Here is a 23078-nt window from a genome sequence, read left to right as displayed (position 1 = left end):
AAAGGAGCTACTACTCATTCCTGAAGCACTAATTCAAACATCACCTCCTCCATGAAGCCTTCCTAGACTTTCTTGATCAGATGGAGTCGGTGGTTCCATCCTCTAGGTTCAAGAGAACCATCTCTAACATTGTCCCAATTTCCTTGTATTGTCCTACTGCTTGGGGTTTCTCCCAGAGCCAAGTAGTTGTCTTAAGCAGTCTTTGAGGCTTCCAAAGGGTTACCAGTTCATATGTAGTTAGGAGTTCAATAAATACTTGCTTAATGAATAATACCTGTTTCCTTGTTTGCATTTGTGTACATGCTTCTTATGTGATTCTGAAAAGAATGTAAGACATGAATCCTCTTTCCATTAAGAAATCATCCTGGGATGTAAAATCATAAACAATACATATGTTATGGGGGGTTTTTATTTCGAAAAATTATTCCATTGGAGTATTTTTTCGATTTAAAAAAAATTTTTAAGGGGGGGGGGGGGGACACAGAGCTCCCTACACGTCTCTACACCTTGTTCTTCTCTAGCTAGTACCTAGCTCTTTAAAATGCCTTAAAATGTCCAAGAAATGTTTACTAAAAGAATGAGCTAATTTTTTAAAGCTTTAAATGATGCACGACAAACTCAAGCCTTCCCAGGCTCTTCCCAAGACTGGATGTAAAGATTTACCTGGGATTCAGACGTGGAAAATAAGGAGCAAAAATGGATAGCAAGACACTCCTGTGCAGTTACATGATTATTAGTTTGGCTTTTTCCAAAATTTTCTTTCAGAAAAATACCAAATTGCTAACGGTAGTGATCTAGTGGGATCTTAGATCTGGGGTAAGTTTCTGGGTCTCTCCCTCCTACCTCCCCGCTTCTCTGTGCTTTCCAAACGGCCCGGGGAGCCTCGCATTGCCACGGCGAGGTTTTCGTTCTACCGCCCCGGGCCCTTCCCATGAGCCAGCCGAAGCAGGCCCGCGTCAGTCTCCAGCTTCGTCCGGCAGGAGCTCGGAGAAAACTCGCGGGCAACCTTGTTCCGGACGTCGGGACAGTTTAGTCCGCGGAAAGGAAGCGCCTGGACACCCGCCTGCCAGGTGTACGCGGAGACAGATGGCTGGGGACCTAGGACCCAACGACGCCGGAACCTGGTGCCCGGGGGATGAACGCAGCGGAGCATAATAGCTAACGTAGCGCTCCGCTGCAAGGCCCAGCGGAGAGGCGGAAGTTGCAGGCCCTGACGCACTGGGGGAATTTTGCCTCGAAGGCACCTTCCTGTCCGCGACTCCGCCCCCTCAGAGGGGCTCGGCTCCGGAAATCAAAATGGAGTCGCTGAGTCGAGCTGGGCAGGAGATGAGCTTAGCGGCCCTGAAGCAGCACGACCCCTACATCACCAGCATCGCAGACCTTACTGGTCAGGTCGCTCTATACACCTTCTGTCCCAAGGCCAACCAGTGGGTGAGTGCCGCTAGGACACTGAGGTCGCCCTCCGGGCTGCCGCCTCTTAAAGGGGCCGCGCGGACCACCCTGGGCTGGGGGCGATGCTGGAGGCCAAGGCGGCGTAGACGCCTCCAGGGGCTGGAGGAGAGCCTGGCCGGCGCCTGAAGGGTGTTGGGGGCACGGGATTGGGAGAGAGGTGCTAGAGAAGTAGGCCCAAAACATCCGGGGGAAAAGCCGATAGAGGGGAGGATTGGAGGAGGGTCAGTCTCCCCTTGGGGTCGGGTCCGGGGATGTGGGCGACCTGCCTTCTTCGCAGGTGTGTTAGAGGATATGAGACCGGTGGGGTCAGAAAGATGCCTGAAAGATGGAGGGTTTGAGGGTCATTAATTAAATTACATATACATAATCTATAAAGTAAACGTTCCTCCTTCCCCCCTCCCCAAACACGTAAATAAGAGCCCCTTTCGCACAAGTCATTTGGACTTAAAGCTTGAGATCCAATTAGTTTCAATTCTTGGAAAAGACGAAGTGGGGATAAGTCCGTCTTTTATCCAACTACACTGTATTTCCAGAGTTTTGGGAAAGAATTCAAGGCACTTAGAAAAAGGGCTCTCACATTAGTTGGATTCCCTTGAAACCTTTGGAAAAGAGACCCTGTAAATGTGTCTTATTCCACTTATGCTGCTGGTGATGGTCACCTCCAAAATCTCACATCAGACTAAATACTTTTAAGCTTTTTTTTGCACGGGAGGGGATCCGAAAAGTTACAGTCTGTTCACTGAACTGATTTGTTGACCCGTTTGAAGCTTCTTTCGTTATTTCAAAACACAATTTCCTGTTTTCTAGTGATTGACTCTTAATTAGCTCATTCGGCTATAGGCTTTATATTTACACTTAGAAAATAATCAGTAAATATTTGATGGAGTGAATTCATAAACTATTGATGTTCACTTTTCAGTAAGAAACAAAATTCTTATACTAACAAAACTCTGAAAGATGATCATCATAGTATGTCCTTTACAACATAATACAGATATAAGTTATATTTATACAGTAACTTTGTGAAAATCATTTGGCATTTTTAATTCAGATGAAAACAGTTGTCAAAATATCTTGCTTTATATTCTTCTTTCCTTGATCTCCTGGAAGAGGTATGAGAAGCCACAAAGAACAAAATTACAGATTTCTTTTTTTTTTAAGTGTAGCCGTTTTAGACATTGCCTTAGTTTGAATTGTTCTGAATCGTTTTTCTTTTCTTGATCTACACACAAATTTGTGAAATATGGATTGCAGACAAATGTTGAAGACTTGGGGCAAGGATTGATTTACTAACCAGTTTTTCTAATTTTTCACAGACTTTGAATTTTTTGGAATGTTAATTGTGGAGTTCTTTAAAAATAGAAATACAAGCCATAATAACCTAAATTGAAAAATAAGCTGCCATTGTTTGTTCATTTGGATTATGGCACATAGAGCATAACTAAAATCTTTTCTCTGTTATTTTACAGTGAGTTGTGACTGCACAGTGTTTCGTTTGGGCATGTTTTCTTTCACTGTGAGACAGTTGATTACCAATTTCTTATACTAATAACTTAACAAAACTGAAAGTCAAGAAAAAGCCTCTGAATCCTTAGGAAGGAAAAGTTCCATGATGATACATAAACTAGGGCAATACTCCTAGAAGAAATCAAGATAATTTTTTTTTAATTTTTTATCCCAACAAATTCAATTTGATAAAGTTTTCTAACAATTTGTTGATTACATTAAAATATTTGGGCCCTATCTGGACTGAAATGCAGACTAATATGGTTATTTGTTTTTGTTTTTTAAGATATTGTCAACTATATTTAAGACCTAAATACACTCTTGTCACAGCAAATTAAAGAAGGTTGTGAGTTGTACTTTCTTAATCAAAACATTTCACTTTAAGCTAAAAAGTTTTTTTTAATTGTTTGTAAAACCTACAATAATTACATTAAGCCAGAGTATTGTTTCAGTATTCATAATGCTTCAACAAAGTTCTAAAAATAACAAACTAGTTGTGTTTGACAGTAATTCTTAGCTGACCACATTTGATACTCAGTGAAGGTATACCCAAATCCCCCAATGATGAAACAAAGTATCCCATACGATAAAATTTCCTTTTTTTCCCCTACTAAAATTGAGAAACTTTACAAGTGAAGAAATTGCTGAACCAAGGATCTTGCTTTAAAATTTAAAAATCTGGGAGGCCGTATGGCTCAGTTGGTGAGAGCCCAAGCTCTGGGCAACAGGGCTGCCGGTTCGATTCCCACATGGGCCAGTGAGCTGCACCCTCCACAACTAGATTGAAGACAATGAGCTGCCGCTGAGCTTCCGGAGGGGCGGCTGGATTGCTCAGTTGGTTAGAGCACCAGCTCACAACAACAAGGTTGCCGGTTCAATTAAAGATTGAAAACAGCAACCCGACTTGGAGCTGAGCTGCGCCCTCCACAACTAGATTGAAGGGCAAAGACTTGGAGCCGATGGACCCTGGAGAAACACACTGTTCCCCAATATTCCCCAATAAAATTTATTTTTTTAAAAATTAAAAATCTGGCTAAAACGTTTTTGCTTTAAAAAGTGAAAGCTAAGTCTAGGTTTTTCTCCTTTAAAATTTGTAAAAGAAAAATGCTGCAGATACAGGCATGTTGCTGGATTGAACATTGCATGTACATTAATATGCATCAATAGCATGGAAAGCATACCAAAAAATCTGGTAACAGTAGTTGTGGTGAGAGAGACTTACTTGACCTGTTCAAAAGTGATTAATTTTAGAATAAATAAGTTGATCTTTTCTGTTTTGTTTTGTTTTGGAAACAGCATTGAGCTGGCCTTATTTTTTTCAAGTACAGTTGACATTTAGTATTATTTTATATTAGTTTCAGGTTTACAGCATAGTGGTCCGACATTTATGTAGTTTACAAAGTGATCCCCCTGATAAGTCTAGTACACACCTGGCACCATACATAGTTATTATAATATTATTGACTATATTTCCTATGCTGTACTACTTCATGTCCCGTGTAAATAAATTGTTCTTAAACATGAAGTATTTCTTCTCTTTTGGAAATATTTGGGGTTGGATTATGGGGGGGAGAAACTAATTGACTCATTGTCTATTGTAGGAGAAGACTGATATAGAAGGGACCTTATTTGTATATCGAAGGTAAGCTTTCTATAAGAAATTTTTTATATATATATATATATATATTTTAATCTAATGGTGACAATGTCATGTGAAGTGGTTCAGCCCTATTGTACATTTGTCTTTGGAACCTTCCAGCTTGACCCTTCAGGTATTCTTTCATCCTGGCTGAGCTCCTAACCAAGCATCCTCTGTGAGCTTTCTTGTGATTCCTGATAGACAGAACGAGAACTTACTTAGGAACATAGCAGAGCCATCTTGAAATAGAAAACATTTTCTGTTAATGAATGAGTCTAAAACAGATGCCTTCCTCCTTTCAAACCATATTTTTAAAAAAAGAAAAGAAGATACATAGTTGAGAAAAATATAATACATGGACTACTCTATAAAACAATATAGTTGAAAGGTCAGTCCCACTGTTCCTATGGTTATGAAATGAGAGGTTATCTTCTATGACTCTGGTTCTGTTCCCTTTCCTACCCTCCCCCAAAAGTTCTGGTTTGTGTACATTGTCTTTAATAATGTGTATTTTTAGTTTGAGATTCCTTTAGAAAGCCTGCATAATTGCACATTTTTTTATTTTCAATTTTTCTGAGAATTAATTATCTTAAAACATGATTGGTTTGCTAATTGCAAGTTGTGTGGCCCCTAGGAGCTGCAGGATATGATAGTCACGAGTTCCTTATTTTCCTGGATCCCTTTTAAGTCTTGCTCTGACTGGGGCACGTTCCTTTCCTTGGTTTCTAAAGCTTAGGGACTCAACAGGAATTATTACTGACATCTGGTTCTTTTCCTTTTTTTTTAGTTTATTTTTATTTTATTTTTTGTATTGTGCGTTACCTTTTAATGATTGCCTTTCTCCATTGATGTTAATAAGAATTTGTCAAATATTCTCTAAATTTGGGGGGGGGATGCCTTTATCCCTTCACCTCCTTCATTGTTCTTCATAACATTATAAATCACTAGAGACTTTTCAACTGTTGTTAGAACTTTGGTATCTGTAATACTTGGAAAGTACTTTCCTGGCCTTATTGTTATAGTACAGATCCACTAATTATAGAAAATGTGAAATTTAGTGTAGCGAGTGACTTGACTTAATAAAATTTATGAACGCTTGTTAGGTCTTGATTCTAATAAAAGGAGATCAAAGAAACTCTAATTAGGAAATGTGAGAACATTTTATATACTTTGGATAAAGGTATATCACGATGTCTGAATATCACTTTGCAGAGACCTTAGCATAAAAGAAACGTGGATTTAGGGGTCAGAAAACCTAAAGCTAAATCCTAGTTGTGTTATTTGTGTAGACACAGGCTTTAATCATTCTGAGTTTATTTCCTAATCTGTAGAACAGGATTATAAAATCTCTCCCATGTACACAGACGAACATGTTACAGGGGAGCATTTGCAATATTGCTTCCTGGCATATGTACTCATTTTGGCTCCAATAAACTCTTATTAAAAAAAGGAGTGTTACATACATGTGAAGAATGTCTAAAGGATCATGTACTAAACCATCCTGATACGGGAACCAAGGACAATTCTTATTGTAGGATTTGAGCATTTTCTCTCTAACTCAAGAGAACTATGGAAAGATATATTGGGTGCAGGAAAAATCATTATTGTAGTGACAGACGGTCATTATAACCAATCCTGTATCATATTTAAGATAAATTACATTTTTATTGAGCAAATGTTTATTAAACATCCATGTGTCTATCTTGGGATGCATCTGGGGGAAAAAGGCAAAACCCGATTTGCATGGAGCTTAAATTCTAGTGGAGAAAGACAGTAAGTATAAAAACTAATAAGTAAAGAGTATGGAAAAAGAAAGAGGAGGGTTAGCGGTATTGAACTTGGGAGCAGGTTGGGAGCATTAAAAAGAGGAGTTCTCAGGTAGACCTCATTGAGAAAATGACATTTGAACAAAGGCTTGTGCGAAATGAGGTAACTAGATTCTGGGCAGAGCTATTTAGGTGGAAGCGTGTCTGTAGAGAGTGGCAAGATGCTCTCAGTGTGGCTGGAGCAGGAGGAGCAAGGGAGGATGTGTAGGAGGTAAGATGAAGGGGGTGCGGGGGCATCAGCTAAAGCCTGTGGCCTTAACAAGGACTTGGGCCTTTTTGCTAAGGGACTGAGTTCTTGGAAGCTTCTGAGAGGAGAAGGGTTATCGGACTTAAATTTTTTGTTTACACTTTTAAGTGCTAATAATATGTGTAATGCAATAATGTACTTTTTGAAGTGGAAATAAAGAAATAACATTTCTGCAAACAGTAACTACAGATTTTTTTCTTCTATTAACTCTAAGGTCAGCTTCTCCTTACCATGGTTTTACCATTGTGAATCGATTGAATATGCACAATCTAGTTGAACCAGTGAATAAAGATTTGGAATTTCAGCTCCATGAACCATTTCTTCTATATAGAAATGCAAGCTGTGAGTATATCTGTTTTATTACAGTTCATATATTTACAATTAAAATCGACTTAGTTTCTATCTGCACATTATTTTTGGAGTTACAAAAAAATTTCGGTCTATACTCTTATAGTTATAAATGAGTCTCTCAGTGAGAGCAAATCTTTTAAATTGGGCTTCTAAAATTGAAACACACTTTTGTATACAGTAACTTATATTATTTTAGTTAACTATATTATTCCATAATAGCATTACATTATATTCCTGTTGTTTGTTTTATGAAGGTACATTTCACCCTTTGTTTTCTTGTGACAGTTATTGGCTGCCCATGCCCCTGAGACAGGACTTAGTTTGAGAGAGACAGGATGCGGACAGACACTGATATTTCTGTCCACAAGAAAGTATTATCTTTGCCCTCGTAGTGGTATTTTTCCACCTGTTGAGTGTCTGTTAGGTAAAGCACTGGGCGAAGAGATACTGTACTTTAGTGTTCATGGCACAATAACTTATGTGGGGTAAGCAGGCATTTAAGTCAACTGAGACTCAGAGTTGAGTGGCAGCTACTCCATTGGAGAGTGAGGATAACTTTTTTCCTGCTGCTTAGTGTAGGGTCCTTTCAGGCATTTTACAGACTCTAAGAATGTCTGGCTGCCGTCAGCAAAGCTAGAGCGGCCCTTTCAAGATGTAATGTACTAAAACATATTCGGTATTTGGTTCCTGTATTTTGATATGGGTAGTGAAGGTATGAGTGAGGACCGAAGGCTGCTGTAACTCATCTAAGGACATTACTGGAGAGAAATGTTGCTTCTGACTTAAATAGTAAAAGTGACTGTTGGAATTTCACTTCACTAGGAGGTAACTAGTATTGAAGGAATGTCTTAAGTATAAAATACAAAAAGCTACTAGAAATATGCATCTTTTAATTCCCTGAATGAAAAATGCCAAGGTCTGTTTTGAAGCTAGAAGCCCCAAATTCTTCTCCCTAGCTCACTTTTAAGTATCAGAGTGAAATAGAATCTGTCTCTTGACGTTTCAGTAAACTATTTGTCCAGATGAGTACCTCTCAGAGATTTTCATTTCTGTGGACATATTGGAAATGCTCTTTAATATCTGTGAGTTCAGATGGATTTATTTAAACTAATGTTAACAGTAGAATTATTCAGGTGGCTGTTTTCTGTGTGCTGAACGTCCTGTTAAAGGGGAAATTCTGCAAAGGAACACAGATTCAATTTTTTTTTTTTTAAGAGAAATTGTCTTAACTGTGCTCTTTCCTACCTGGAAACTTAATGTAGGTATTGATTCTAAGAAAAGTTTTCATAATTAAAATAATAGAGAAAATTATCAGAGGCCCATAGATGTAATTACCATTTAACAAAAGCCTGAAGTGAATCATACTGTATTTCTTTCACAAGTAAAGTTTCTTAGAAAGTTGAAAGTGCAACATAACACAAACATAATCGAACCATAATTAACCAAAATTTAATCAGAGCCTCAATTACCTGGAAATAGTTCTGTATTCCATGTATAGAAGAAAAAGCAAATTATAGGAAAACAAGCTAACGTTTTAGTTTGTGAAAATTTAGCACATAATTTGAGTGTAATCTGGGGTCAGCATAAAAATGTCAGCATTCTACAACTTTAACCCCACTGTAGTAGCATAGGTTAATTGATTGTAATGGTGAGACTTTAAATCATCAGGAGTGTTTATTATCTTAATTAGAATATTCTTGAGTAGAAAAGTATACTAACATATTATTTTCAAGAGATTTCCAACAAGAGGTTGAAACAAAGGTTTTCTTGGTGAAACAGAAAACTCACTTAACCAGGTCATTCCATTCCCTGGTTAATGGAGGCTCTGAATCACCTCCTACGGGCCTTAAAGTTTCTGATATTGCTAATTAGAAATGCAAGAGCACGTCAGCTTGTTTTCAGACAGAGGAAGGCCCAAAGAGGTCAAGTGCAACACTATGGTTATATTAGAAACAGTCTAGAAGAAGAGCTTGGAGAAAATAGTTAAAGGAATAGCCATATCGGGGAGAAGTAACAAGACAGCATAAAATGATTCTGGAAGTGTTAAGGCCTTTCTTGAGAAATGATATGTTTTGTCTGTCTCGTCTTAAGAGTAGAAAGCAGTCTTGTCAGGTCAGCACGCTATTGAGTTGTTTAGGGGTTTGTTCTTTAAATAAAAAGTTAATTAGTGTCTGATTGTGTATATAGGTAATTATACCTGATTCTGTAGCTGCTCTTCTGTCATTTTCTTGTGGGAAATACCACCAAGACACCTGACCCATTTTACTCAAGTTAAACCTTCAGATCCAGCTTCTTTCACTCAAATCAGGTTTTAGAGTTATTACAATAGAAAATTGAACTATAACTTTTTTCAGTTCTAAATTGTTTATTTTGTTTTATTATTTTTTATTTATACAAAATACTTATTTCTTCCCCCACCCCCAAGAAAAGGTAAAATCTTATAGAGAAAATGCTTACTCTAGCCAAAGGCTTAGATTTGGTGATTTCTTGACTCTTTCGGAAGGAGTATATTTCTATATACTGTGCAAGGGCCTTTGGCAGCCACAGGACCCCAGTGGGGCTGCAGTGAAGGTTGGAGAGACTGCAGATTCTGTAGTTACTGAGCAGAAGTGATATTCCCAGCACCTTATTTCTGATTTCCGACTTACGGATGAGGAAACAGAAGTGCCAGAGAAGGTAATAAACTGGCTCGAGTCGCAAAGGTTATAACCAGAATTTAAATCTAGATCTGCTGAGCTTCAAAGTCGTTGTTCTTCCTCCTCCGCTGCAACAGTAAAATCGCTTTGTCTATCCCCATTCCAGAGCATAGTTGTCCCACAGATCTCTGATGATGGAAATGTTCTGTATTCATACTGTCCCATACATAGCAGCCACCAGCCACATGTGACTGTTGAGCACTTGAAATGTGACTATTGCAACCAAGGAAATTTCTTTCTTTTAGTTTATTTAATTGAATCAGTTTGCATTTAAATAGTCACATGATGCTGGTGACTACCATATTGAACGTTTCCGGTCTAAAGCATGACTCCATGCTCAAACACACCCTTTGGTTGTGCCATACCTGAATCGAACAAGCACTTGGGAAGCTTTGGGTTAGATTTCTATGCCTGCCATTTAGTCATTCCTTTTTAAAATTTATAAATGATTTCTAGATAGAAAGGCTGCAGAAGATACCCCTGAGGGTGGCTTTGCCACGATGACACTCTTGGCATGGAATTCACTTTGCAGACAAGAATTCTGTTCCAGTCCATTTTACTGACTGTAACATTGGCTAAATCACTTAAACCATTGATGGGACCTGCTTGTCTTACGGTAAAAGGGCATCATGTATGTGAAGATATCTTGTCAAACACTTACAAATATAAAACATTATAGAGTGTCTCTATCTTGGACTTAAGCCACATGATCTTAGTGAGTCATAAGGACTTTGATGTTCACCAGGTTTTCTCCCACCCAAAGCCCACAGCGTGATGCTTCTTCCCATCCTTTCTGACTAGCACCGTGACAAACTAGGGACTCTGTTTATCTTTACAGATATTATTTGCAGATGTAGGGACATTATCAGGCAGCCGGAGGTATAACAAGTTGAAAAAATATATATGTTAAAATGGGAAATCTTAGAGGGTACAAATTTTTTAAAACTCAGTGTAAGCAATTCTGATCAGTAGGTTATGGTGTTCGTTTTTTTAAAATAATTTTAAAATTATAGTTGACATACAATATTGTATTAGTTTCAGGTGTATAACATAGTGATTAAACATTTATATAACTTACACAGTGATCACTCCGATAAGTCGAGTACCCATCTGCATGGTGTTCATTTTTGTCAGAATACTGGAATACATAGTACCCTCCTGGCTAAAACTTTGTATTAATGTAATGTTTTAGTCTCCTTAAAAAACATTAATAAGAGCATTAATTTTATCTGTGATTAGTTGACAAAACATAATTCTTTTGCTGTGTAAATGTATGCATTACCACCAATCTGCTGATCTTCTCTTTTCATTTGTAAATAGAATCCACTTTACAAACTGGATTATTAAACTGTTCTTTGTAGACTCTGAACTTCTAGGAGTTCTATGACATAGGTATGTCAAGGAAAATATCCTTCACCTTCTATCCAGCAATATCATGACCGAAAATCTTCCTTCAAACATTTAGAAATGCCATATAAAATATTAAATGAATAGTTTAGTCCAAAAGGGAATAGCGGACATTGTGGTGGGCCAGCATCAAAGTGAAGACCAAAAGCTACAGTGGAAAGCTTGTGAGTTGACACTGGCTGCCGCTGTTAGGGGTTTTGGGGATGGGGAGCTCTCCTTAATGTAAGGACTCTATTATATTCACGTGGGATCCGAAGACAAAAACTTGAACCTTCATGAGATGCATAGTTGAAGCTGAGACACACATACCAGCATACAGCCAGGTCCCCTACGGAGTTACATATTAATAAATTAGAAAGATACAGATCCAGCAACCGAGGGAAATGACAGGCAAGCCAATCTGTCTCACTCCGGGCTGTGAGTTAGAGGGAAGATGTCTCCCCTAAAATGATAACCGGGAGCCTTCCCTCATTCATATTTGGAGTTCAAGTTCTACCATTCGTTTGGTATAATTTCTTACCCAGGCCAAAAAATTAACTTAAAATCAATCCTGAACTTTTGCCAGACATCCTTAACCCAAATTACCCCAGGATCTCAGTGACAAGCCTCAGTAATAAGTCCAAAAGTACTAACTGTACAAGGAAATAATTCATAGTCAGTGAAGGTAGTATACAAAACAACGGAAGGGTTAGCCAGGTATAGATTATAAAATAAAATGACAGGTATGAAAAATAACCAAGCAGAACTTCTAGAAGTTAAATTTTTAATTATTGAAATAAACTCTCTACCTGGACTCAGCAACTGGAAAGTATATTGGGAAACTGGAAGAAACATCTGAGGAAAGTATCCAGAATGCATCCCAGAATAGGAAAGAAATGAAAAATATGACAGAGGATAAAACTGGAAAGTCTAACATATGACAGAAAAGAATTTCAGAATGATAAAATAGATTTAGAGAGAGGCAGTTTTTTGAAGAGATTATGATTATGACTGAGAATTTCCCAGATAATTCTCAGATTTAGCAGTAGAATAAGTCCCCAAACATAATAAATAGAAACAAATACACACCTGAACACATTATGGTAAATCATCAAAAGCAAAGAGACAGCAACAACCAAACGCTGTTTGATTGCTTGCAAAGAGCACCAGCTGGACCAACAACAACATACTTAGTTGCGGCTACTGAGTGTAGAATAAAATTTCAGAGTACTGAGGAAAGAACAGCCAACAATTCAGTAATTCAAGAGAACAAAATAAAGACTTTCTCAACAAAAATAGGACTTTTTGTCTCCAACAGCCCCTTGCTGTATGCGCTTTTGAAGCAGCACTGTCCAATAAAGTAGCCTCTAGCCACATGTGGCTATTGAACATTTGAAATGTGCCTCGTACAACTGAGTTTTAAGAAACAATAATGAGCAAAGAAAAGGAGGGAAATCAAAATAAATATTGACTGTATAAAACAATGAAATGACTAGTTTGAGAAGCGGTATTAAAAAGGTAAAGCAAAAATACTAGACAGCAATGACACAGAAGTTCTTCACACCTAAAGCATCCCAAAACTGAGAAGAGAAACTGATTCACCATAGACTTTTCAATTAAGCTATGCGTGTTCAAAAGATTCAGGGAAACCATTGCAGAATAAAAATAGGATGTCCTAACTTTTAAACCAGTACGAACCAGGATTGGAAAAAAGTAAATAGAAACCATGGGAAATAGAAAGCCCAAAATAAAATGGCAGACATAAATAAATCAGTATTTAAAACAAATGTTAAGTGAACTAAACCTGCCAGTTAAAAGACAGATACTGAGATTGGCTAAAGACACAATATGCCAATAATGCTGTTTTCAAAAAACTTAAAACTGGAAAACCTAGAAAGGTTGAAAGTTGGGATAGAATGAAATATATCAGGCAACTATTAACCAACCAAACAGGGATGATGTAGCTTTGTTAATCAGACATGATAGGTTCTAAGGTAGAAAAACATCATCAGGGATAAAAGCTACCACACAATGATAAAAGGAGTAAATTATCTAGAGATAAAACAATTCCAAAGTGGTTTGTACCTAGTATATGTCAGATATACATAGAATGTTAAAAATCCGTAATTATAGTGGGAGACTTTAACAGGCCACCTCAGTAATTGACAAAGCAGACATTTCATTAAGGTTGTCGGATACTTAAACAATATAGTCAAGCTTGAGCTAATGAACATATAAAGAACCCCGCTTCCAGAAATTTGAAAATTTGTATTTTTTTCAAGTACATATTAAAATTTTATAAAAATTACCACATGTAGGCCACCTAATCTAAGAACTTAGGAAAAAGAGAAATCTGAGTTAAATTGAAGGAAAATACAGATGAATAGAAATTAATTGCAGAAAGTAGAAATTGGAATAGAACAAATCCACAAAATTATCATAAAACTCTCCCTATAACATAACTGATCCAACAACAAAAGGAGTAAGAGGAGACATAATAGGCAATATTAGAAATTATGTATTATGTATATATTGCAACTGAAGGTTGAGAACACATTTTTTTAAAAACCAGAAACCACTATAAAGAACTTTTTGCCTAAAAGTTTAAAACTTAGACTGTGCAGACAGTTTCCTGGAAAAAATATGGTGTAATAAAACTTACTCAGGAATAAATACATTCGAATGGACTCACAATAAAATAATTGGGTCAGTAATTTTAAATCTCTCCCATCAATCACATCAAAAGAAACTGCTGAGAGGAAATGTTCTATTCAGGAAATGGTACTAGGACAGTTAGTTCTCCATATAGAGACCAGCTTCTGAAAACGCAAATATGAGATCTATACATTTCTGATCTTATCACAGGAAACTTAATCTTCACAGGCCACTTTGGAAATCATGCTTCTGTTATTCACTGTTCCTTCAGTAAGGATTTGGCGAGCACCTGCTATAAGCAACCTACCTCACTAAGTATGTTTCTCTTAAAAGGTGCTTTTCCCCAAGACCAGTGTCAGGGGTCCTTTGATTTCTACTCCCTCACGCACATCTCAGAGGGGAAAGTGGTAACCTGGAATCTGTTTTTGTGTATAGTATATGCTTACTTGTGACTTAATTATGAAATGCCGCAAGAATATTTTGTAAGGTGGGTTCTGAACAATTTTTTTTAATCCAAAATTTGGTATTTGAATCAACAAAAAAGTAAAAGCAAGCAAAACCGGTTCTTCTCTTTGTTACAACAGTATAACCTGGTTAACTGAAAATGTTCACATAAAGTTTTGTGGTACCATTAAGCACTGCAAAATTGATTCTAGCACGTAATGATTTTCTTTTGCAAAAACTATTTCGGTATTGTCTTTTACTTTGTTTTTAAACAACAAGGTGATTATTTAATTCAGATGCACACCTTAATTCAGTGATATTTATTGAATATCTGTCCTTTGCCAAGCACTTTACCAAGTAAGTGCTATATGCCGTTGTGATTAACACTATTGTGTATTTACAAATAATTTTATTTTCTTAGTCCTTGGGTTCTATTGTATTTTCTAAGGAAATGATAAGCAGAGGTCATTAAATTGGGTGAGAACTTTTAGTGTCAGAACTCTGACTTTCTGGTAAGAGTCAAGGTTCTTAATGAAATATGCTACTATATTAATCCCAGTGCTATGCTTATTTATTTCTAAAACAACCCTGTAATTAATGGTAAAAATTAATTATTTAAAGTCTGTGATTTGTATCAGTTGTAAATCTGAACGATTAGGCTAGTAATAGTGAAAATCTGATCCTCTAGAGAGACAAAGACAACTCTTCATGTTTCCTCCACCCAACACCTTAAGGCCTGGATCTCCCACTAAATGCCATTTTTCACATTTCAAAATGTTTTCTGTAATTCAAAAGTACTTTGGGAAAAATGAACAAAATTTGTTGCTCCATAACCTGCTTAGCAAAAAAAATAAAATAAAAAAATTCCATAACAAGAACAATTGAAAATAAAAATATTAGTGCTATTTAATATTTTTAAGAACTTACCTCCAAAAGCCTGTGAGAAGTACCCCTTCGTTTCTGCTTCACTTACAACTTTTCCTTTATATCGGGCATCAGTCTCTTGATACAGAGCATTTTTAATTAAAATTAGGTCACTAGAAAAAGCAGGGAGATTCATTTCCATAGTGTTGAAAATGCAGCTGCCAAATGGAAAGTTTTAGTAGAGGAAATACTGTAGCGTGTTCTTTATTCTTTCTTTTTTTTGGTCTCTGTTTGTCCTTTCTCAGTTCAAGGGCAAGATTCAGAACAGTAGAGGTGGTAGGTGGCTGTTGGCACTTGGCGTTAATCTTCAGACTTTAAAGCACAGTGCAGGATATTTCCTTGCAAAAAAAGTTTATAATTTGTCAAGTCAAAAAATGTGAATTCTACCTCCAAACTGCACGCAGAATTTATAAACAATTTTAAAAGTTCCACAGGTCATTCTTTGTGATCTTTAAATTCGGTGTTTCTTACTTAGCCTGAAGAAAGGCATTCAGTCTTTCCGCCATCAGCAGCAGCCCTGCTGTGGTGGGTATGATTCTGTAATCGGTGAAGGAGAAAGGATCTGTCTGTGGCAACTGCATTAGTCTGGCCTTCTGAACCAAGATAAGGAAAGAGCCCTGCTGTTGCCACATTTGTAGATTGAAGAGGTAAAAACACCATGAAAACATAAAGTGACTTAGACTCCAAGGCTGACCCAGGGACACTGTTAGATGAGACATTTCAGAAATCTATTACTTTATATCTGTTGTAGGCCACTGCTTCATATTCTAGTGGAGACTCTCTGCCAGGTATCTTCTTCTTAACTTTGTGAGTCCTTGAATATTTTCGAATTTACAAAGCAGGTTCTTTTCATTATGTCTAGCTAATTACTGGCTTTTCCCCCATAAGCTAGTGATGTCAAGTAAAAAACAATTTTAATTTTTTTTTTGTTATTGTGGTGTTACCTTAAGTGTAAAAGATTTTAAAAGTGAACCATGCATGCACCATTTATCTCTCGCAAATAATTACGTAATGTTTTCTCTTTTGGGAACTCAGTAAAGGAAAGCAATAATTACTAGTAGCTAAGGGCAGAAATGTGTTCTTAGTAATATGTATGTGTATAGGTTTTCACCTTGTGTTTACATACTGAAGTTCATTGTGGAAGTAAAAATAGAAACACAGAGTAACCACTAGTCCAAGAAGATTTGAAGCCAGATCTTTATTTGCAAGCCGAATAAACCTCCAGACTGAGCTGTTCAAGTTCAGTACCTGGAGAATCCAGGCAGAGCTGAGCTCCTCACAAAGTCACTGCTTCCAGGCATTCTCAGCTGTTTCTTTTTACTGAAAGAAAGACAGAGGATAAGCATTTAAGAATTAGGATATTTTACACACACACACGTGGATTTCTACCATTCTTGTGAGAGAATGGCGTGTGTTCACTCAGTACCCGCATTTCTGCCAGCACTAATAGTCAGCCAGAGCTCTGGGGGGAGCTGCCCTCCACGGCCTCACTGATCCCACTGAATCCTGGGGTTTCTTACACCCCTGTGGGCATTTGCCTTACAACCCTGGTTTGGAAGATCTCTTAGTAAATTGACAGAAAAATATGTAGGAGAGGTTAGGGAAAGGAGAGAAAAGAAGTTCCCCGTTTCTTACACCGTTATCTGACCTATTTTCCAAAGCCCCTAATGTAGATTTTGGGAAGCCCAGAAAACAGGAATTCAACTTCATGGAAGCCAAGGGCCTTATTTCCCACCCTTTATTGTCCTTTATGACACATAAAAATGACAGTATTTGTGTGGGTCACCGGGGTGAATAGATGACCAGTGGGGGTTGGACAGGTCCTACATTTTGTCACACCCATTGTCACTTGCAGCACACACTTAGGGGAATTTCTGTGATAGTGTGTGGGGAGTAGTGTGTGGCAATAATAGCAATAAATCTTAACAGTAGAGATAAACCCTCGTGTGATTCACTGTTTTATTTGGGCTTGCCTATCATTTAAGAATAAAAAGTTTATAAAGAAGAATAATCAGTTGTGATATTCTTGGGTTTATTTTCGTGATCCCTAAAAAAGTTCAGTGGTCATTCCATGTGTCTGGATCCTAAACTAAGATGATGTTGACAGACCGTGGAAGCAGTATTGCTGGTAAATAGTTTCAGTCTTGATTTAATTTAGAGTGGGTGCCAAATTTTAAAATCATAAACCAAAAGAGCTTGCAGAATAGCATTTTAAAATTACCTGGCCCAGGTCTTTTAGTCAGTTTTCTATAAATAGATATTTATAATTTAAATTTTTAGAAGTGGGCTCTATCTCTACCATGTTAATGTTCAGTGATGTTTTAAGATGTGTGTTCTTTTGGTCAAAAGGAGTAAGCTGCTGAGGTAATTGAATCATATCTACCAGCCTTACTTATAGATAAATGGCATTTCCTCGCGTGCCTGTTTGCCACCTAGCACAATCTCCTGTCAAAATCCCAGGTAGGTGATAAGTTTGCACGGTGACAGATGATTACTACACTCATTGTATTGATCACATTGTAAGGTATATAAATGTCAAATCATATTGTACACCTGAAATTAATTAATATAATATACTATGATACCAACTGTAGTTTTAAAAAAAAATTTTTAAATAAAAATAAATTATTGAACTTCTTTTAAAAGGAAAAAAAAAAAATATCCCAGGTAGGTCAGTCTTTGAGTCCATACCCTTCTTTCTGTCTAAGTGTGTATACTTACACCCACCTACCTCAGAGCCTTTCTCTTCTCCCTTTCCCAACTTTTTGATGTTGATGTGGTGCCACCAGGTTTTTTTCTTATTTGAAATGATCTGTCAAGGCAGAGGCATTTGCTTTTTCACTTGCCAAGACAGGCTTGTGGTTATGTAATCTATTCCATTCTTATATTATTTTTATAATCAGAAGGGTCTTCCTTATGTCTAGAGAAAATGTTTTTGACTATGTTCAGAGCCCATTTTCTTGTTTTTGTTTCCTGGTATAGGGGATCTTTGTCAGTATTATCTTTAGAAAATTTATAACTCTGAACACCATTACCAGAAAGCTTTTATCAAACCCCCTTTTCTGCTTGGCACCACACTGAGAAAATCTCCAGCCTCCTTAAATCCTTTTAGAAAGTAGGTCAGATCTAAATAATAAATGAATCAAAAAGACATGTACTGGAGAGTGATTCCCAGCTCTGTTTTTGTGACATTTCGCAAAATCTCTAGAAATCTCAAGGGATTTTACAAAGGCTCCAAATTAATTTGAATTTTCTTGATCTCATGTATGCCATATACCACTCCAAGTGAGAAGCAGAGTGAAGCATCACATCACATCAAAATAGGCTACTGGATCTTCAAACAGGTTCTCTGGGGAAATGGAAAACTTTTACCCCCCAGCTTTTTAGAATTTCTCAATATTAAGTAATCTAAATACCTTTAATCTTTGTCAGTCTTCTGTTTTACACTTTCAGAAGAAAAGGACTGTCATTTGAAAAGAAAAGGAAACATTTAATTTTGAATATTCTTTTCTGCATCTTGTTATTTTTCATGGAAGTACAACCTAAAGACAGTTAAATGTCCTGTCACACTCCCTTACTCTTCAGTGACTTGCCTGTACAGCATGACTTACTTGGGATAGTTATTAACAGCTACGGTATATAGTGGGTTTCCAATAATTAAATAGTTTGCTTCCATCTTGAGAAAAGCCGTTTATAATACAGGATGCCATCATTATTTGCCAAAGCCAAGTAATACTGTGTTGCCAAATCCCTACATCCTCTGTGGTATAGTTAATCAAGGAAAATCATTTTAGGTTGTTTCAGGAAGTGAATTGCTGATAGCGTAAGTTCTCTTGAGGGATGAATACTTAGCTTTGGTTTAGAGACAAGGTCCTCCGCAGTTTTAGCTATCTGGGGAACTTGTCTGTCTTTCCTCACCAGTGACAGTGACAGGCTTAGTGGCAGGTCTTTGGGCCTTCTTGCCAATTGCATGCACTGAGCATTTGATATGTTGGCAGACAGAGCTGATTCTTGGATGCGTGTCTGAACCTCTACAGGTCTGCTTTTGGCAGAATCGAGTGTGACTGTTATCCTTTACCCATTAAGCTATCATTATGGCTTTCTTATCTTTATTTCTTCTGCAGACGTGCCTTTGAAAGCATTTGGCTCTTTTTTGGTAGTTTACTTGATAATGTACAAGAACAGAAGGTATGTGTCTTATTTCTAAATTTTAGTGTATTTCTTCAAAGGAAAAAGGGGGGCCCTAAGTGAAGATCTGTCGTAATAAATTGACACTCTGACTTATTTTGGTAATACTGAAAGAATACTGAATTCTTTCCTTAGAGTTTGGTTTACAACTCCCTATGAAAACGTACTTAAATGCCTCTGGTTAGCCAAAAAAAATGTGGGTTCCTCCCTGAGCCCGATGCATATCATAAACTTTTTCTCATCACCATGAGTTGTATGGGTGTGTGCATTAGAGGAAAACCAGGATCGTTTGTATTTGAACTTTTGTGTTTTGGGTGTTCTGTAGCCAAGGTTGGAAGAGGCATATTTAGAGAAAGGTAGGTGTGTGTAATTGCCATATGTGTAGTCTTTTCAAAGCCTAATCTGATTTACTCTATGTTGGAACAATCTTTAGCTGCTAAGAACATAGCTAAGACTGCAGTAGATAATACTTAATAAGTAAGTCCTCTGTAACAAGGCTGCTTCTGTGCTCGTCCGTTGGGATGTCAAAGCTACATGAATCTGTTGACTTAGATCACGCAAAATATTCCAGGATTAGTTGCTATTCCTTGGACATTGCTTCTGTTGAATCATCGGTAGTGTTTTGAAGTTCTGTAAACTAGAAAGACTATGAAAATGGGTTCCAAACATGGAAACTATTCACAGCAGGCTGAAAACAAAACCCTCTGCTGTCTCATCGTAGTGCAGTCAGTCATCTGCAAGACAGGTGGCCAGGCTTGAGTCTGACAGTTTGGGAGAGTTTTAGGGTAGCTGGAGGGTTTCCTGCCAGAGAAGCCCCCTTGTGAACGGGGTAGGAAAAAATTCCTATTCATGCTCTTGATTCATGAAAATGAAGCCATTCACTCACTGTGTATATCAATAATGTTTTAATTCACTCTACAATGACAATAGAAAAATCCAATTAAGTTTTTATTTTAATTGAAAAGGGAATTTTTAAAATTGTGATTGGCCATGAAGTCTTTTATAGAAGTATAATTATCTTAATTCACGGTAAAACAAAAGAATTCGCCATTAAAATAGCTTTTATTAATAATGGCTTTCTAAATTAATATATAGGTACTATTTTTATAGAGTTCAAATAATAGCTATTAAAAAGGGATTTGGTGGCGGCTGGTTGGCTCAGTTGGTTGGAGCACAGTGCTCTTAACAACAAGGTTGCTGGTTCAGTCCCCACATGGGCCACTGTGAGCTGTGCCCTCCACAACTGGATTGAAACAACTACTTCACTTGGAGCTGATGGGTCCTGGAAAAACACACTTTAAAAGGGCGGGGGGATTTTTAATTTAGTTAGTTTCTTGTACTAGCATTTATGTTTACTATATTCTGTCATCCTTTTAGTGTATAATTTTTAAATTACTCAGTAATTTATGCTTCTTTTATGTGTTGCTTTAATCTTCAAGCATAATTGAAGCTCATTAACTTTTTGTTTCTTTAAAAATTTATGTTACTTAAACTAATGAAGCAAGAGATGTGTAGTGGCAAGATTATTGGCCTAGGAATGAGAAGATCTGAGTTCTAGTTCTGAGAATATTTTTCTCTGATTTGTTAATAAGTCACTTACTCTTTCCATGAGCCTCAGTTTTCCAGCCATAAAAGTGCATAATGATACTTCTGATCCAAACAAAATGGCATAGACTTGTTTCTCCTTGTTTCTCCCTGTTAAGAACAACTACAAAACCCAGAAATAACACAAGAGACAGTCAGAGGAACTCTGAAGGGTAGAAAGAGGAAGACGATCGTTGTAGGATCCAGAGCTAACAGAACAGCACAGCAGCAGAGTGTCTTACAACCCTCCCACTCGCAGAATAAGGGGACCCACACATGGTGTTTCTCAGCTTCCAACCTGGTTAACACAGTGTGGCCCATGTAGGCTCATTCTTCCGCTAGATCAAGTGGGACTTCTGCCAACAATACCAGATGAATCCAGCGAAACTGGCAGAAAGGATGAGAAGCCCTACTGACAGACCATAAGTGGCCACCAGCGAGGTGCTTTCCCTCCTTTCCATGAAGGAAAGGTAGGGTCACAGGAGGAGTCACATCACAGCCTGGCCTGGGAAGCAGTCTTCATCTGTAAAGGTCAGAGGCTTCTTTCCCCATCAGAGGCACACCTGGTGGCCTAGTCATGGGAAATTCTTCCCTCCCCTTCAAGCAATGCTGGCTGAGAGCCTACTAAATTCCCACCTCAAGAAATTAGAAACAGAAAAGCAAAATTAACTCAAAGCATACGGAAGTAAGGAAGAATAAAGGTGACAGCAGAAATTGGTGGAATTGAAAATAGAGGAAAAAATCAATGAAACAAAAAGCTGGTTCTTTGAAAAAAGTCAATAAAATTGATAAACCTTTAGGTCTTTGAAAAAAGTCAATGAAAATGATAAACCACAGCAAGACTAACAAAAAGAAGAAACTAATTACCAGTATCAGGAATGAAGTAGTGGACATCACTACAGATCCTCCAGACATCAAAAGAGTAATAGGAGAATGCTATGAACAACTTTACACTCATAAACTTGACAACTTAGAAGAAATGGGCCAATTCCTTGAAAACCACAATCTATAAAACTCAACCAAGATAAAATAGATTACACGAATAGTTCTATACCCATTAAAGAAATTGAATTCACAATTGAAAAGCTTCTGAAAAAACAAATCTCCAGGCCCAGATGGTTTTACTAGAGAATTCAAAGAATTAACACTAATTTTATAGTTTCTTCCAGAAAAAAAAAAAAAAGAGGAAGCACTTCTCAACCGATTTTATAAGGCCTGATACCCAAACAAGACAAAGAAAGAAAGAAATGGAAACTACAAACCATTCTCTCTCATGAACTTAAATGAAAAAATCTTCAACCAAATATTAGCAAATCCAACAGTATGCAGAAACACAAAAAAATGCCCAGATGGGCTTTATTTCAGATATGCAAAGCTGGTTCAATATTGAAAATCAATCAATGTAATCCATGTCAACAGGCTAAAGAAAAAATAGAAGAAATATAATGTGATCATATTTTGTGTTTTTTGACACACACAAAAATTGTTTGACAAAATCCAATGTCCATTCATGATAAAAACTCTCAAGTTAGAACTAGAACTGTCTCATTGAGAGCATCTACAACAAACTTACAGCTAATATATTTATGATGAAAGGCTGAAAGTTTTTCCTCTAAGATCAAGAACAAGGCAAGGATGTCCACTGTCATCACTGTTATTCTGCATAGCACTAGAAGTTCTAGCACTGCAATAAGGCAAGGAGGGAAAAACAGGAGATCTATAGAATGGAAAAGAAGAAATAAGTGTCCCTATTCACAGATGACCTGATTGTCTACGTATACATTCTTGGAACTAAACAGTGAGTTTAGTAAGGTCTGAAGATACAAGATCAACACAAAAAAATCAGTCACATTTCTACATACGATGAACTTGTGGAAGCCCAAATTTAAAATAATGCCGTTTATAATCTCTACAAAGAAAATTAAATACTTAGGTATAAACTTACCAAAATATGTACAGGATCTGTGTGCTGAAAATTACTGGTGAAAGAAATCAAAGAAGATCTAAATAAATGGACAGAGACACCGTATTCATGTATTGAAGGACTTGACATAGTAAAAATGTCAACTCTTCCCAAATTGATCTATAGGTTTAAAGCACTTCCTATCAAAAATCCCAGCAAGGTTTTTTGTAGGAATAGACAAACTTATTGTAAAATTTATATAGAAAGGCACAGGCCC

General features: G+C 37.2%; 2 protein-coding genes across 17 annotated transcripts in view; one reads left to right on the top strand and one right to left on the bottom strand.

Moving 5' to 3' along the window:
- The window catches only part of CACNA1D (calcium voltage-gated channel subunit alpha1 D), a 427078-nt gene extending 411795 nt beyond the window's left edge, over window positions 1–15283 (bottom strand). For 8 of the 16 annotated variants that reach the window (XM_088798478.1, XM_088798484.1, XM_088798487.1 and 5 more), the window contains exon 1: window positions 15130–15197. Coding sequence is in view for 4 of the 16 variants with exons in the window: in XM_088798486.1 (XP_088654612.1) it covers window positions 15130–15268 (139 nt within the window). In the remaining 12 variants the exon portion in view is untranslated. Of the gene's footprint in view, window positions 1–15129 lie in introns of all 16 variants that reach the window. The other 8 variants (XM_074313103.2, XM_088798480.1, XM_088798485.1 and 5 more) reach the window with 3 other exon arrangements.
- DCP1A (decapping mRNA 1A) overlaps window positions 1263–23078 on the top strand; it is a 50356-nt gene continuing 28540 nt past the window's right edge. Inside the window, exons 1-3 of the mRNA XM_019724259.3 lie at window positions 1263–1431; window positions 4560–4600; window positions 6885–7012. Of these exons, the coding sequence (XP_019579818.2) occupies window positions 1297–1431; window positions 4560–4600; window positions 6885–7012 (304 nt within the window). The 5' untranslated portion in view covers window positions 1263–1296. The remainder of the gene's footprint in view (window positions 1432–4559; window positions 4601–6884; window positions 7013–23078) is intronic.

This window comes from Rhinolophus sinicus, chromosome 5 (assembly GCF_057876585.1).
Source record: "Rhinolophus sinicus isolate RSI-liver-muscle chromosome 5, RSI-T2T, whole genome shotgun sequence".
NCBI classification, from domain to species: Eukaryota; Metazoa; Chordata; class Mammalia; order Chiroptera; family Rhinolophidae; genus Rhinolophus; species Rhinolophus sinicus.
This window is presented reverse-complemented; position numbering and strand designations above follow the sequence as displayed.